The sequence below is a fragment of the Phoxinus phoxinus genome, assembly GCF_949152265.1.
Source record: "Phoxinus phoxinus genome assembly, chromosome: 3".
In the NCBI taxonomy this organism is placed as follows: domain Eukaryota; kingdom Metazoa; phylum Chordata; class Actinopteri; order Cypriniformes; family Leuciscidae; genus Phoxinus; species Phoxinus phoxinus.
Window position 1 is genome coordinate 43,410,709 of NC_136878.1, and position 17,917 is coordinate 43,428,625.

At 37.5% G+C, this 17,917-nt stretch overlaps 1 protein-coding gene across 4 annotated transcripts in view; it reads right to left on the reverse strand.

The window, feature by feature from the left end:
* Positions 1-217: 217 nt before the first annotated feature.
* The window catches only part of zbtb20 (zinc finger and BTB domain containing 20), a 56,976-nt gene continuing 39,276 nt past the window's right edge, over positions 218-17,917 (reverse strand). For 3 of the 4 annotated variants that reach the window (XM_079606361.1, XM_079606360.1, XM_079606359.1), the window contains exons 2-4: positions 16,285-16,474; positions 6,756-8,321; positions 224-3,239 (exon numbers count right to left, since the gene is read on the reverse strand). In XM_079606361.1, coding sequence (XP_079462487.1) covers positions 2,695-3,239; positions 6,756-8,301 — 2,091 coding nt within the window. In that variant the 5' untranslated portion in view covers positions 8,302-8,321; positions 16,285-16,474 and the 3' untranslated portion in view covers positions 224-2,694. Of the gene's footprint in view, positions 3,240-6,755; positions 8,322-16,284; positions 16,475-17,917 lie in introns of all 4 variants that reach the window. The other variant, XM_079606358.1, reaches the window with a different exon arrangement.

The window sequence follows — 17,917 nt, forward strand, 5'->3', positions numbered from 1 at the left end:
CACACACACACACACAAACATGTTGCACACACATGCTCATACAAACACATGTGCTTGATCCCTAGACAGCACTAAAAGCTTTGCACAACGACCCTCTCGTAGAAACGTACTTGTTCTAAAAGACATTTATCATATATTTAGGCACACACTACAATTTTTTTTTAAATGTGGTTTTGTGGTTTTATGGATTTTTTTTTAATGTTTGTTTTGTTTTTTTAGTTTGGTATGAATGAGAAGAAAACCGAGCATTTGCTTGAATGAATTAACTGCATCGGGATGTGGGAAGGGATGGAAGTGGTGTAAGCAATACATCATTAGGATCTGACCAGGGATAAGCTCACAATGCTTTAAATATAAATAAAGAAGAAGAAGTAGAAGAAGAAGAAAAAAAAAACCTTGCATAAACAGCACAAAGTAAATACAATAGCAAGTGATGATAACAAAGCCATGAAAAATGTAATCATCTAATCAAAAAAAAAAAAAAAGGAACAAAGCTACTCAAACACAAGTGAACTATAGAACCAAATATTTGATAAAAAAGAAAAGAAAAAAAAAGATTATCTCTAAAAACTAGAACATCTCTGGTAACAGTAGTGCACTTATTGGTTTAAGCAGTGCAACATATATGCAAGAAAACAATGCAGTCCTCTTATCAAGCTTTTAAGAAAAGATATTTCCTTTATAAACAATGAAAAAAGAGAAAAAAATCATAGAATTTAATTTCTTAAGTAAAACAATTCAATGTTTAAGCACAGGATTTTGAAGTAAATGTGCAAAGTAGCACTGTATTTCAAACCTACAACTTACGCGACCAAATTCCAAAATGGAAAAAAGTCCAAATAAACTGATTGATACATTTTGTCATCATTTTAACGACACTTCAAAGGTGTATCTACTCAGATAAGTGAGCAAAATTGCCTGATTGCAGTTGCACGGCAAATGAGTCTTTTATATCCATAAAATACGTGTATAACAAAGCCAAATATGAACACAGAGCTTCCGAGTGACGTAACACCAAAAATACAACCTTCTGAACTCACTTCCGAAATACACACACACAATGTCTAGATATCGGTAAAACTGGGAATGTTTCTTATTGTTTGGAGAGCTGTGGTATATTAAAGAAGAATGACCGTGTTTATTTTATTGTGGTTCAGTAGATGTTTCTTTTTTTTTCTTTTTTCTGTTGCCTATATCCTTCCCCTTTCTCTCTTGTATTTCCAATCAGGCAAAAAACAAGGACGGCTGTTTGAGCCACTAGGTGGGGCTTAAGGAACAGGAGTAGTGCATTTTAGTCACCCCACCGGCCCAAACAACTGAGTCACAGTAGTCGCCACTAACAGGAAATACATCATTTTTACGCATTTAGGAGGTTATTTCTGTCCAGTTCACTTTTGATCTAATCTAGCCCATGGCTCCAAATAGCTTAACGTTTCCCATGTTCACTGAGAACTACTAATAATTAGAGAAATATCCACATAACGTTGGATTCTACAGCTGATAACAGTCTCTAAGTGAGCATGTGAGGAGCAGCAATTATCTTGGATTCTGGGCCTGTTTGCATACTGAAATCTGCCTTTTTTTTTCCTCCTTCAAAAATAAAAAACCAGAACCATGGAGCAAATGAAAAACTTTATATCACATTTCGTTTTGAAGCGGAACTAACAGTCGTCTTCTTAGTGGCAGTGTATGCGAAACGAATTGGAAATTATTAACGGCATTCAACGTTTTTGCTCGAATACTGTCATCGATAAACTTTTTTTTTGTTTGTTTGTTTTGTAAACTTGACCTGAACCATTAAAAAAGTGTGGCGGGAGAAAAGAAAAATGTCATAATCGTAATAATCATTCATTCATCCATCAAGCCACTCGAAAATTCCCATTTTAGTACAGTTAGTAAAACTGGCTTGTACCTTGACAACATCAACATCATAATCCCTCAATGCCATAATAATAAATAAAAACCCAGTGTCAAATTGAACAACTCTCCTGTTCTTATCGCATGTAAAAAGGCAAACATGTGACCATCAATATTTTAGAATGAATCTAGAGCCAAATGTTTTTTTTTTTCAAAGTTTTTTTTTTTTTTATAATCTATACCACAGTAAGCTTGGACGCTTATAGTGTCCAATACGGTCTACATGGGAAAAGATCTACAAGTTTAAAAAATTCACTGCAATGTTTATTTTTGTGCACACGCACGCTCACATGCACAAATACACATACGTACAAAATACCTCTACCATATATAAGTGTGTATAAGTAGTTTGTGCGTGTAAGTGCATGCATGGGTATGTGTATTTGTGTTTGCGTATGCCAGAGTGTGTGCGAGCATGTGAATTTTTTTTTCTTGTGTGTTCTTTCGCAGGCCTTTCGGTAGTGTTCAACACATAAATCAGTATTTAAGGAAAGCATACATTTAGAGGCCAGTAGTATGGATCCAGCCAGTGGATCATTATCCAACTACACAGCCTTAAGGCCACCATCTTTTTTTATTCTTTAAGAATAGCAAGGACAAAAAAAAGAAAAAAAAAAGAAAGAAAAGAAATTAAACGCTTCTTTTTTTTCTAGAAAACTTAATGTGCCAGTGTCTATACTCATTACTCTTCATGCCCCAATATAAGAAAAGAAAAAAAAAATCTAGTGCCGTTTTCTTTATCATTTCATTCTTTTTCATGTTTACGTAAGTTTGTACTTATCCGTCGGAGACATGCTTGCGCATGTGGTCATTGAAGTGCTCGATTTGGTCAAACTTGACAGGGCACACGGAGCACATGTAGGTGGTCCCCTCCTGGCAGCTAGCTTCCGCAGCCACGCCCACTCCGGTGCTCACGACTCCGCCCCCGGCTCCGCCCCCTCCCACCGGCATGGCCAGGGCCACCACTCCCGCTCCCGGCTCGGGAACGGCCATCGGGACTGGGATGGACACGGGGCCTCCGACGCTTCCTGCGGCACTGACCCCGGAGACCCCAGAGACCCCGGTCCCGGTGCTGTGCAGGGCCATGTGGCGCTCCAGCAGGGTCTTGTGGGAGAACTTCTTCTTGCAGATGTAGCACTCGTAGGACTTCTCTCCGCGGTGCAAGCGCATGTGGACGTTGAGGGAGCTCTTCTGGGTGAAGCGTTTGTTGCAGATGCTGCACTGGTACGCTCGGACTCCTGTGTGTGTAACCATGTGTTTGATAAGATAATCCTTCAGCGAGAACGAACGCCAGCAGATGCTGCACTGGTGCGGCTTTTCACCTGCAAGAGCACAGAGCACAGACTCGTTACAAATGAACCATTCACTAAAGCACTCTTGCAGAAACCGTTATCATATCCCTAGTGAAAAATAAATACGCCAAAATGTATTTTAGATTAGCTAAGTACACTGTATACATTCACATATTTACATACGTAATATAAATACCCTGGAATTGTACTAAATTGATACACCGGTACTTAAAGTCGGCTAAACTCATTTTGTCCAACTAAATATATATACTTATTATATTTGATTGTGCTAAAATGCAACTATTGCAAGTATACTTTAGGTACACTTTAAATATCTTGCATTTAAAAGACTGATGTTACAACAGAGATCATACTATCCTTACTAATTTTAGGCTCAATATTAAGACATGTGCATTGTGCAATAAAGAAGTACTCCAAATAAAGTTTAATTACAGGATTTATATCAGTCTCAAGCAATATGTCAGTAAATATGACATGATATTGGAAAAATGGAAAAATAACAGTTTAATTGTTGACTAAAAAAAAGTACAAATTTAAAATATGATTGTTCCTGTCATTCTTGCTTTTTAAAACATCTGTAACTTTTGCTGATAAGTTGAACTTCGCATGCAGGTTACTAATGTTGCTAAATTTATTAATCTTAATTATGGAATTAATTAGTGCCGTGGTTGCTTAGCAACAGTAATGTAACATTTTGAAATCTGAAAGCCCAGCACAGCCAACATGTTAAAGCTACATTAAAATTTCATACATGTTCTTATTTTCATCGAGAAATTTTTTTTTGCACCAGTGATGTCTACGGAATTAATCTAAAGTTGCATAAAGCGTTTAGGTAACACTTAACTTAAAACCAATTTTTATCCCTTGTAATGCACCTTATAATACATTATAATACTTATCTATTCATTGAACACACCTTTAGAAAGTAAAATGCATTAAAACACATGACAAACCAAACCAATTTCAGATGTAACAAAAAATCTGCAAAACATTACAATGCATTTCAACTTTGGTTACAATTATTTATGAAAAGATTATGATTATGAAAACCTTAATAATGCATTATACGTGAAGGCTTTAAGTAAAGTGTTATGGTCTAGGTGCGGTGTTACCTCATGTAATTTGCCCCACCAAAAAAAAAAAATATATATATATTGATTTGATGATGGTATTGATGATCAAAATCTGAAAACATGTTTATCATAGAAGAGTATTTAAGTCATTGTGTATGAACTGCATTTTAATAGTATAATTTAATTAATAGACCCTGACTCAAAATGTTTTCATTTAAATTAGATTGAACTGGAAAAACTGGAGGTTTGGACATTTTTCATGGTCATTATTACCATCAGAAAAAAGTTTGTAGGGCAGTCATTTCTACATGGTATTTCAATGAAGATTGAAAATTTGAGAAATACTGTTATTATTAGCATTAATAGCCTAATTAATTAGAAATAACTGCAACTGTGTTTTGTAATTTTACTATGTATGTTGGTCTGCTGGAACAAACTGGTGTAGATCTGTGCCATAAGTTTACAGACATTACACATTAACATTACACAACAAGAAAAGTGATTTTAAAAACTATGGTAGAAAAAATAAAGAACTATGGTAGAACAGTGTGATAAAAGTAAATGTATATTGCTGTTCCTTTCTGAAATGAAAAATCAGTTTCAGTAAATTATGGTGTCAATTACAGTAACTTGATGTCGATTTTTATTATACTTAAAAATATTAGAAACTCTGCAATATACAGAAGCTATATAATTTCCATTGAAAGGCCATACATTACCATGTTTTAACATATTTATGTTCTTGGCAGCTCACAGGCAATAACATCTGGTGTTATTGTAAAATATCTTTTGTGCTATACTATTAGATAAAAGCTCATGTGATTATGGCAGCATAAGGGATCAAAGTCAGACTTTTTTATGAATAAACATATAAGATTACACAGACTACATCTTGTCCTGAAGACAGATCATTATTGCATAGTAATCTACTTCAGGAGTTCATAGTGTCAAATTTAATTATCTTACTTAACTCAACATTGCCATACTGAATGCACTTTTGAGGGTTAGGTACTTTACTGTGTGAGACCAGTTTGTTCTGCAGTTTGCAATACTATTTGCAAAACAATAGTTATTCTGCCAACTCGTGTTTTCACTGTTATACGGTAGAGGGCGCTGTTACGCATCTTCTGAAATAGTACAGCCTCTCCGGATCCAAAAACAAGCGAAGAATAAGATCTGCATAAACCAGGGCTGCATCCGAATTCCCTACTATAGTAAGCGGAAAACGGTATGTGACAAAAGAAGTATGTCCAAAATAACAGTACTAATAAAAGAGTAAGCAAAAAGTACCCGGATGATCTGAAGTGTGCATTTGATGGACACTTTACTATCCCATGATGAAAACATAGTGACTGTAGAACGTCAGATTTTACCCCACCCATTCTAAAACGCTGCCGGGGAAAGAGTTAAGGATGTACTTGAAAGTTGGTTTGATAAAAAAAGCACCTTCCCAAAATGTCAATTATTCTGTGGCATGTCAAAACATAGGCACAGACTTTTTCCTGGGAAAAAAATAAAGTATATATATATTTATATATATATATATATATATACACACAATGAGAAAACTGGAACTAGCATGCATTTGGCTAATAGCGTGAGTATATTCTGTGTAAAGCTTAGACTTTGCCTAAGGGAAAACAGCTATTAAGGATGTATCTCATGGAGTCATAGATTGACCTGGTAATTCTATGTCAACCAATGAGCCCCGGAACTTTAATTATTGACTATGGTAGTTATCATAATATTTTAAGTATACACAAGAAAGGTCTTTTGGCACACGTGAAAAAAAAATCATTTTGGTCTCATGGCTTGTCATGCCTCAAGAGGGTACGTACAGAACAGGATAAAGTATTTGCTTAATAACTGTTAACTATTAACGTAAATTATAGTTAATAGGCTGCTGATATGTGTGAATCACAGTCCTCTTTTGCTCTTAGGTTTAAGTGGCTAGTCACTCACACGACCACTTGTACTGTATGCATTTTATAACAGCAAAAATCTCACTTGCGGTTTCCAAAGTGAGGGGAAAGTAACTCAACACATTTGTTCTGCCTTGCTACCTTAAGCTATGCACTGACTGAACAGTTACTCAATTTCTGGCATATATAGGCTTGAAAAATACACTTCTTTTCATAAATGATGCATATTCTGGTTCTATTGAGCTGTCTGAAAGCCCAATAGCTGAATAATCATATCAATATTTTTGAGGTCCTCATGATTGCTAGTCAAACTGCTGAAATAAACTTATAATACCTAATCCACAGAGAACAGCCAGGAAGGATGATTCACAGAGAAGTTAATAATTGCTACCAATTATCCATTTTGAATCAAAAGCTTACCTTAATTGTTTCAGACTAGCTTTTCTGTAAAAGCAATTTAGATATAATTGGATAAAACGTAACTACATACATACATACATAATACAGAGATGAAGGCCAAGGGTACTCACCAGTGTGCACAAACATGTGCTTGACGAAGTTTTGTTTGGCAGTAAAGGTCTTACAACAAAGAGTGCATGCGTAGGGCTTCTTTTCCCCGTGCTGCCCCCCCGCCGCACCACCTTGCTGTTGACCTCCACCGGGTGGCACCGTCAGTCCACTGGGGTACGGAGGCATGTTGGGAGAGGGCACTGCCACAAACTGGGGCTGCTGATTCCCAATGGACTGGGGCAGACTGAAGAGGAAAGGCTTGTTGTCGCTGGCTGACTGGGTTGCAAAGAGTGTAGGCAAGTAAGTGTTGCCTGCCGTTCCCATTACCTGGGAGTTGCTGGTCAAGGTGAGGGGCATGCGCAGGTTGCTGGTAAGTGGCTCACCTGGCCGCAGGTATGGCCCACCTGGCATCGACTGGGAGGCTGCTAGGTTTGCTTGAGGCGGCTGATGGATTCCAAGCTCACCGCTCTCTTGAGAAGGACCGTTTCCACTACCATCTTCAACCGCTTCTTGGGTCTGCTCGGGAGATGAATCGTTGACCTCGATCTGCACAGGGGTTCCTCGCTCACCTTGCTGGACTTTATTCAGACAATTGTCTCGACCAAACCCAGACAAGAAAGGCTGTTCGACGGAATCCGTTTCCGTGCCAATGGAAGAGCTGACGCCGGAGTCAAAGCTCTCGCCTTTGGGCTCGCTTTCGATGCACTCCAGCTGCTCGCTGTCCTCGCGACAGTCCACAAGCCCGTAGCAATTGTACTCGTCCCCTTGTTCCTGCTTGATGTGAATATCCCCAGTGTGGAGCCTCACAGGACGAGGCTGTTTACGGCAGTGCGTAGTCTCCGACGTGACCAGGAAGCGCTCCATTTGTTGCGAGCGCTCGTGGATGCGTGTGATCCAGGCAGGGTCCTGCCCTCCCTCCTTCTGCTGTAGTTGAAGGGGCGAGTCGTAGCTGGCCGTCACCGCAGCACCGGCATAGTGGGAGCGATTTCCACGGGTACCATTTTGCAGGCCCAACCCAGAACAGCTGGAGTAAAGCGAGGAATAAACGCGGTCAAGGCTCTGGTGAGATGTTTGCATGTAGCCTGATTCGGCATCACTACTGGGACCGGACGTGCCAGACTCAGGAGTTCCCCGTGGTGTCTCCTGCCCCGAGTCCCCTGGGACGACGGAAAAGCTGCCAGATCCACCAATGCCAACATTCTGTGAAACAATGCGGGTGCACTCGTCGATAACGGTCTTGATCTGAAGTATGCTGGCAGCTGTGAGGATCTGCAGGGCCTCGGACTGGGAGACCCGCAGCACACCGCTGTACATGAAGTCAATCAGTTTCTGGACGGACTGTACAGAAACCACAGAGGGGATCTCGATGTCACTGTAGCCCAGGAGCAGCTTGTCCTGAAAGAAGGGGCTGCCTGCAGCCAGCACACAACGGTGAGCTCGCAGCATGCTACCATGGATCCGAACAGTCACGTCACAGAAGTGCCCGCGGTTTCGCTGCTCATTGAGGGTCTCAAGTACAGAATTGCTAAAGTTGTGGAGATTAATGTGGTGAATGCGTTCGGTCATCCCCTTGCACCTGATGTCACCTGTGTGGCAGACACAAACACAAACAGAAACCAGATCACTCACATATCCAGTTACAATATTATTAATATCCAGCAATATTATGTTGATTTGACTGCACTGACACTGTAGGATGAGAACTGAACTGAGCTGGAAGATGAGATCATCATTATAGATTAAATGAACTAATGTAATAACTGATGATCTTTACAACGGAACTGAATCAACACTGAACTGACTTCAGCTGAACAATGAAAAAAGGGCTGTATAGATAAAGGTAACTTGACATAATTTTACATTTTCTGAAAAATATGTACTGTACAATGTCAGCTACTTTAAGCTAAATGTATGAATTTCACTGCAAAGAAATTTAAATATAAAACATGTGTAATCTGCAAATGATGCTAGAGCTTTCTAGCAACTTTATTTTAACAAGCTTTAACAAGCTATTTTTGACTTAACCAATGGGGCTGAGGTCATTTTTGTTGATGTACAATATGTGGGTGTCACTGTATGTTCAAAATGGATTCCTACAGTATTTGTACAAAATCAAATACTTAAAACTAAAAATCACATCAAATACTAAAAACATTTCCTGCATCAATGATATTGAATTGGGGTGTTTGCAACCTGGTGAAGGAACTTTTTCAAAAAGTTAAGATTGAGGTGGAAAATCTATTTCATATCATATAATATATAATTTAATATATAAAACACAAAATAAAAGAAATGCTAGATTTATGATGATATAACAGAAGGAGTGTCCCTGGAATTTTCCACACACGCTATTTCCAAAAATGATAAAGACAAAGCTTAGACTGTGAAATGCATAGATAGAGATTGCCATTGCTTTAGGGCTGTAATTTAATTACCTTAATAATGAACAATAAATAAACCATTGATAACCAGAGACATGTGCTTCAATCTTGCATAATCTTATGGAATCTTTTCTGTAGAATGTGTATTCATTTTCTGTCTCTACCTTATGAACAAAATGGTCATGGGATGTTGTTTGTAAGAATGTAGCAAACGGCAGAGAGTATCACAGTGTCTCTGTTATTTTAGAACAATGTCCTGTTGATGTGCTGTGAAACTTTTCAGACATTGTAAGCATTTATTTAAGAGCTACACTACTGTACACCCCAGTATACGTATACACTGCAGCACGAGTAAGACAAGTGTGGTAGTATATTTACATGTGATTATTCAATTTAGGCTAGCAATATATTCATAAAGCAAAATGATCAAGGTTAAGTGATTGGACACCACTTGCTAATGTAATGGGGTCATCTGACAAATATAGTGAGGTCATGTGATTATCAAGCAGCATAACATTTATTGGAGAATAATACCTACTGTTTCACTCACTCTTTTTAGAACTCAGTAGTTAATATACAGTGTACAGTGTTCAGTATTCAATAAGTAGTAAGCTAGTATTTCATTCCAAACATTCCTGCAAACACTAAACAGAATATAATATCCCACAATGCAATGCTCTCAAATGTTCCTTTTTGAGTGAACTATAGCTTTACTTATTTGCATGGATGCACGATGCAGCATGAGACTAACTATTGGGAACAATGTGTCAAAATAGCTTAATACCTGCTATCCTGCAATGTGGCATACTCCACTATGAATTATATTAAACAGCATTTTTATAATTGTTTGCTTAAATTATGCATGCAGTTTCATAAGTAATACTAATATAGTGCATGGAATATTATTCCATGGAATATTTGTACTTTTAGTATTGTCACACAACAAAACTAATTAAATGAACTAATGAAGGCAAATAAAAACAAATAGTGAATATTTACTGCATCTACATACTCGGCTTACATTATATACATTGTGGCCTACAATGTTAATGTTAAAATCCAAGTTCATGTTATTTTTGTAAAAAAATGATCAAAAATACCATAATCCAATGCTGAAAACTATCCTAAAGACAGAAAATGAAATGTAATTTTTAACCCTTAAGGCCCGTTCACACCAAGAAAATTAATCAATGTTTTTATCGTTCATCAGCTGGAAAAAAATTCTGAAAGTGATTCCAATTATATATTTTCTCTGTGCTGTTATTTTTTATAGTTGTTTTGTGGACTCTGCTATTCTTTTATATTCAGAACGAATTATAGATCTATATCGTTATCTTTATAGTTATTGTCCTTTGTGTGAACGGGCCTTTAGCCAGTAAAACACTATAATTCTACAATACCTAGAACTAATTTCTAAATCTATAATTTATACATCTAGATCAGGGCACCACACATTAGACGTAAAGCTACACGTGATGATATTGAATTATAATAATGTTCAGGAGTTTCCAAACTTGCCCTGTCCTGTCCCAGCACTGCACATTTTGCATGAGTGCTTCTCAATATTAAAATTCCCTCGCTCCTCCAGCCTGTGACCCGGAAACAGATCAAAGTTAGTCATCTTGAAGGACCTCTCAATTCTCTAATTGCACCGCGAGAAGGCGAGTAACGAGTGCAATAATGAAGTCTTTTCCCTCTTAGCAAAACATCTCTTGATGTCAAGAAGTTCCAGATGCCAAAAGATTAGACAATAAAGGACAAAACAACAAAGCCGAGATGCCAGCTGATCATCTCACTATCCTGTTACAAATATATACCATTTCTGTTATCATTACCCAATAAGCATGCATCTGGGTTCTTCCCCATTTGTTCAATTTTCAAACCTTCTTACTTCTTAAATTGTGTAATAAATTAATAAATGATCTATTAAAAAAGAAAAAAAGAAAATGTAATCCCACTGATCAGGAAAGTGTACATTACATGTACACAGAATAGAGCAGTTTGACTAATGACTGATGAATGTTATCTTCACTGTACTATCAGTGAGATGAGATAAGATATACAGTATATCATACAGTGTGTGTGTGTGTGACCTTCAAGATTTTCCATAGCATAGTCACGTAGGCCTCAAACTTTTCCTGGCTTCCATAACAATCCTTGAGCGCAGCTGATGACACTTTTAAGTGATCAAGAAAATAACAAAATATACAAATAAGCTTTATTTCGATTCCTCCGTCCTCGCATCCTATGAGGGGTGGAGCTGAGACGCGAGGAAATGAAGCGAGAAGAGGAAACGAGGATGCACAAATAAGAAAAAAGATGCACCCTATGGCTCATTCGCCAACCTATACCCTCAGTCGCCATTCCCTATTAGTCCACTAGAAAGAGTGAATGAAAACGAGTGAGCGAACTCAGACACTGAGTGCACCGCCTTTGTAATGCTTGCTGTTTAATAATCTTTTGAAACTTAGCAAACCGGCAGCTCCAGTAGTAATGCAAATATTTATCTTGAACTCTGTCATGGAAACTATGTATAAACCTTAATTAAACAATTTAATAATCAATTAAAAATACATTTATTCCTGTATGATATTACGCTGTAGTCACATTGGTTAAGCGGGTTGGAAAATGGATGGATGGATGATTCTTCTGGCGTGGGACGCGGGAATTCATTCAAAGCGACCCTCACAGTGCATTATGGGTATTCTCTAGGCGTTGAGATAACATCGGTTGTACACTCGTTATTGCGGTGCATTATGGGATTGAATGAGTGCACTCAATAATGTCCACTATGGTTTCAGACGCCACTACAAATGGCTATTCCCTCAAATAGTGCCCCATTTAAGGGTATGGGGGCGATTTCGGACACATGCCTATGTCTGTGACACACACACTACAGGTCTTGTAGTCTCTAATGAGCTAATGAGTTGAATCAGGCATATTAGATGAGGGAGCCACACAAAATGTGCAGTGCAGTTTTGAAACCCCCGCATTAGCCTAATAGCAACAATCTTGAAAAACACACTGAATAATCAGTGCTGCTCTTCACAACATAACAGGTGGCAATGCCAGATCATGAGAGTAAATCCTACCCAACTGCATTAAACTATCACAAATTAGCACACTGGAGACATTATTTATGAAAAGTGGAGTGGCTGGAAAACAGTGACCTAAAAAAGCTCTTCTTCTCACAGACAGAGGGCAGTCTTGAGCTAGTGTGTGAACTGGCCAGCACTCGTCTGCACATGCAGCATGTGTTTCGCTTTTGCGTTACATTTGAAATCAAAAATTAAGTAAATCAAATCAATCAAGCTATGATGGGTCCATGGGGTCGTTATTCATGCAATGAATTATTTTCAGACTTCTCTGAAGCTTACGTTCACGCTGGTCCGCATTTGCAAGCACACGTCTGCCTATACAAACACTTTTGGAGAGGACACAAAATGTCTACTTTCTATGAGGTGCTGCGCCCTTTTTCAAACAGAAGGCTTCGAAGCTCCTAAAAATGGCCAGAAGAGCTTAAACACTTTTGAATATCACTCACAATAATGTGACATTATTTCCCTTTGCAAAACGTCACATTACAGAAACTCACACAACGAAAGTTGAAAGCACACACTGTTTGCTCCTTTTCAAATTGCTCTCACCCATTTCCACGTGCATTCCTCTCGGAGCACTTCTCAGTTTTACACGGTCATTTTGGCTCCATGAAGACTTAAATGTTGTTTTCAGTATTATTATTCTTTAAACAGTTGTATTATGTATTTTGTGAAGTTTAAAGTGCATGAACCAGACTGTGTATGGACATGTGTGTGTGTGAGGGTTACATGTCAGAGACAGAGCTGAGTTATTTTAACCACACAGGAATGTATATGCAATGTATCATGTTTTCCACTGATGCATATGTCGACTCAAGTGTTCTCTATAAGGAATGAGGATTGTGTAGCATGATGTATACATCTATTTTGAACATCTACACTGCCGTTCAAAAGTTTGCTCACTCTTGTGCTCACCAAGGCTGCATTTATTTGATTTGAAACATTCTATTTGCTTATATTTTACTGATTTTCAGCATCATTACTCCTGTCTTCAGTGTCACATGATCTTTCGGAAATCATTCTAATATGATGATTTGCTGCCCAAGAAACGTTTATTATTATATTATATTATATTATATTATTATTATTATCAATGTCGAAAACAGTTATGTAAAATTTTTCGATTATTTTATGAATAGAAAGTTCAAAAGAATCTGAAAGAGAAAGCTTTTATACACCGTCGTTCAAAAGTTTGGGGTCAGCAAGACATTTTTCAGAAAGGGGGAGAAAAATAAAATAAATCAATATTTTATTCACAGCGAGGATGCGTTAAATTGATCAAAAGTTACAGTAAAGACATGTATAATGTTACATAAGATTCTATTTCAAATGAATGAAATGGAACTTTCTATTCATCAAAGAATCCTGGGAAAAAAACAGTTTTCAACATTGATAATAATAATGAATGTTTTCTGAGAATCAAATTAGCATTTTAGAATGATTTCTGAAGGATCATGTGACACTGAAGACTGGAGTAATGATGCTGAAAATTCATCTTTGATCACTGGAATAAATTATATTTTAAAATATATTCAAATAGAAAACAGTTATTTTAAATTGTCATAATATTTAACAATATTACTGTTTAATTTTAAATCAAATAAATGCAGCCTTGGTGAGCATAAGAGACTTCTTTTAAAAACATTAAAGATCTTACCAATCCCAAACCTTTGAACGGCGGTGTACTTTAAACATGAACAACATGTTTGCTCCCATGATTCAATAACAACGGGGATAAAAGCGTAATTCCAAGTTTACACTCCCTTAGCTCATTACAATAGCAAACTTTAAAATAGCAGTGTTTACTATTCCCAAGAAAACACTGAAATGTCATTTTTCTACTCATAAGTTTTTAAGAGCATTTGAATGTTAGTGTGGTGACTCAGGATGTGAAGAGACACGTTAGCAGAACAGACCATTCATTTAGGATTCATAGCGAACAACATGCAACCTTTGAGACTTAAAGGATGACACTGCAAGGAATTAGGCATCATTTTTGAAGGTTATCGATGCAAAGTGTTCTATTAGACAAAGCAGAAACACCATGTACTTGTGTGTCTAGACATGTTCTGTAAAACGTTAACCCTTTTTTAAAATCCTTTGTGTGTGTGTGTTCAGGTATTCCCAACAGTACGTTATGGGAACAAAAAGGGGATTTTTCTTTTTGCATTACTATGAGGTTCCTATGATGTTTTGGTTAGTTCATAACACAGGACATTGCTACATGATCCCTTGTGAAAAAGAAGTGTGCTTAACTGTGGCCCTGGTCCAAATAGCACCCTAAACACTTGCGGTCTTCTTGCGAATCTGCACTTTTGTGGCATAACGCCACTTTGACTGTCAGGAAGAAGTCTGCTGCAGAGTTTGCTTCAGTGCGGGCTTCTGCATGGAGGGCGCATATCGACCGCAAAGGGAGCGCTCGCTAGCACCCCTCTGACACCTGAAATGACCCATGGGACGCCCTATGGTCGAGTGGAATTCACGATCACACACACATGGCGGCCATTGTAAGTCCACAGTTGTGCGACATTGTAAGTGCATATGAAATGTGGCATTTGGGACAGGACAGGACAGGACCTTTATTGAATGTGGACTTGTAGTGTTCTTCATATCTTAATAGTATATTTAAAAACGGTCCTTGCAGATAATATAATATTAATTAAATAAAGAAACTTTTAAAAAGCGCACTTTGTAATAAGTTCTAATTAAAGGCTTTACTTTATTTATTTTTTGAGTTTGAGTGTATTCACAATACCACTTCAAGCATTACAATAATATAATTGGGGGTACAGAATCAAATTAGAAGTTAAATAAAATAATTATGTTTGAATAATCTTTGTGTTGCTTTAAAGAAGTAGACTTATTTTGATGTGTTGACTAACATACTAAAGCTCATATCATTTGAACTGCAGAGTGTTTTTTGATATTACATTTAAAGTTAATATATTTTAGAAAGTTAGAAACGAACTTGCATGTGTAATTACAAATGAAATGTATTTAAAAGTTTCAATAGAAATGACATTAAACTAAAGTATATTTTGGTTTACAATAAATGCTTGCCAGTACATTAGGTACTTTAAACATATTTCAAAGATAGCAGAAGTCATTTCATTAACTTAAGTCCTACTTAAGTGGGCAAAAATAACTCAAAAGTGCAGCTAATCTCATTTAATATAAATTTAAACTATAATACATGTTCAATGAAGTGCAATTAACATTCAGTTACATGTCCTAAAACATTACCTTCAGATTGCATGTAAATATATTCATTTAAAGTATATTATTTCCATAACAAGTACTCTTTTTGAAAGTATGCTAAAGTGTTCTTATTTTTCACAAGGGTATCCTTTTAAGAAACAGAACTGGCAGATAATTCGATGGCAGTTAGACAAGTGTGTGTGTGTGTCTGTAGGGAGCACAACAATGCTGATAAGCAAACGTATTCAACTCTGAAATCAAAAGAATTAACATTTTGCAAAAAGAAAATGAAGCATATTTTAGGACCACAATCATTTGTTAGTATTATGCCATTATTTTCATGACAATTAAGCACGTTCCTCATCCCCCACCCCTAAATTCTCATTACTGTAATGCATCCATTTTACTTTCGAGATTTGATGTAATTCTCATTATTTTCAATGATGATTTTCATTATATTCTCATTACTGTAATAAACAAGCGGAGTGTGTGTGTGTGTGTGTGTGTGTGTAAGGCTGCGGAAAGCTTAGCCTTCCCCTGACCAAGTGCATGACGTGTATATACATGACTGCAGATGTACAGTAGTGATAGAGAATACAGTTTGCAGCTCTAGGTTAATGCTTCCTGTAACCCAAATACAGTTATGCCTATACTTGTGTATATTCAACACACAAAGTATAGGGTGCAAACAGATGGGTTTCTCTTCTGTATGCTGTGTGTGGGGTAATTTTTTTTAATATCAGAAAGAAGGAAGGAAGAGAGGGTGTATATATTTGCAGGTCATCACATTGCAAAACAAGCTTGAAAAACGGTCAGTTATTAAGCATTAATCAACCAGAGAGAAAAGAATTGAAGAAGCAGGGCAAACTTACAGTCTGATGGTGTTCTGTTAGGTAATTGTGTGTATGTGGGTGCGTTTGTGTATCAGGCTGGTGAAGAGGCACTGGTTAGATGCTACAGGTTGCTGGTGGTGGTGGTGGTGCAGCGGAAGAGGTCAGTCGTTAGCCACTCATTTCATTTCGCTCCGGCCACAATCTAACCTCATGCAGAATCAATGTCGCCCTGCAAATAAAGCAGAGAGAACATTTATTGCATGCCTTTTTTTAAAGACAAGTTGTGCAACGTTTTCGGAGTAACAATGTTACATCCATTTATATGTTTTTTTTCATCAAATTAACAAGCAATCAACAAGCAACAAGCACCCAAAAATCAAAGACTGGTCATTTTATTTGACAATTAATTACGGTCCTCCAAACTGATTGGACGAGAGGCCTTCCAGGAGCGCTGATATTTCACCAGTTTCAGCGTGTGTATCACTCCGCGTTCAGCAATTTTAGTGCTGGTTACGTTGTTGCATATTGGCGGCGGTGGACTGAGCAAGAGTTAAAGAGTTTTTGGAAGTTTTTCCATTCCAATGCACTACTTTTCAATCGTGTTTCCATGTAAACACACTAGATGGACGTGTATAACCGTTGCGCTCGCATATTTTGCGGCGTCTCACACATGACACAGAGTTATAAAAACGTGACGCTCAAGATATAATCAGTTCAACTTTCAAAAAACCTGCGTCTCGCGTTTTTAAAAGCGGTAACAGATTCCGTCGTTTTATTTTAAATAATGAAAACGCAGACTTTCTCATGCAAAATTGGTAACTATATAAGTAACTTTTCCATTGAAGTTTCAATAAGAGAAACTTTTCTCTGTATTAACACTCTCATGCTCACAAAAACTAGGAGAGGGAAGGTATTCATATTCAATATATCACCTGGCCCTGATTGCATTTATAATCCCAATCATGGTATTTGATTATTTTGATCAGAATGAATGCATCCTTAAAGCAAAATCAGTGAAAAGCACTGGCATAAACCCAAAACAAGGCAAATATAGATCTTAAAAACATATAGATCTTTTCCACCAATCCTCCTTTCTTTTGTGAACCTACAGTATGAAGAGATTGTCACACACTGTAACTTCCTGTCTATAGCTATGAAGGCAGGAAGCAGTTCCCTCTGGGTTATCACACAGACACATTTGTGACAGGCTTGTGGACACACTTCACCACCAATTACAGGGTCAAACTCTGCCGAAGGAGAAATCATATGCTCACTGGGCCAGGTGTTATTATGCAAGAAAGAGATGAAAGAATGGTCAGTCAGCCTGCCACACCCATCCTTTCTACACCACAGACGATCACATTCTCATTCCACACACACACACACACACACGCACACGCACACGCACACGCACACACACACACACACACACACACACACACACACACACACACACACACACACACACACACACACACAACTATAGAAGTCAGCCCTATTTTATTTCATATAAATTTAAATTCTGATCATGCAAGGCAAGTACCTAATGCCCACTCTCTAGGCTTGTCATGAATTCACATTATCCATACTATTTTTGCATTACTATTTTTGTTTACACTGCAAATACTGAAAATTATGCACTTTTTCTCTATAAGCTTCATGGAATAGTCAT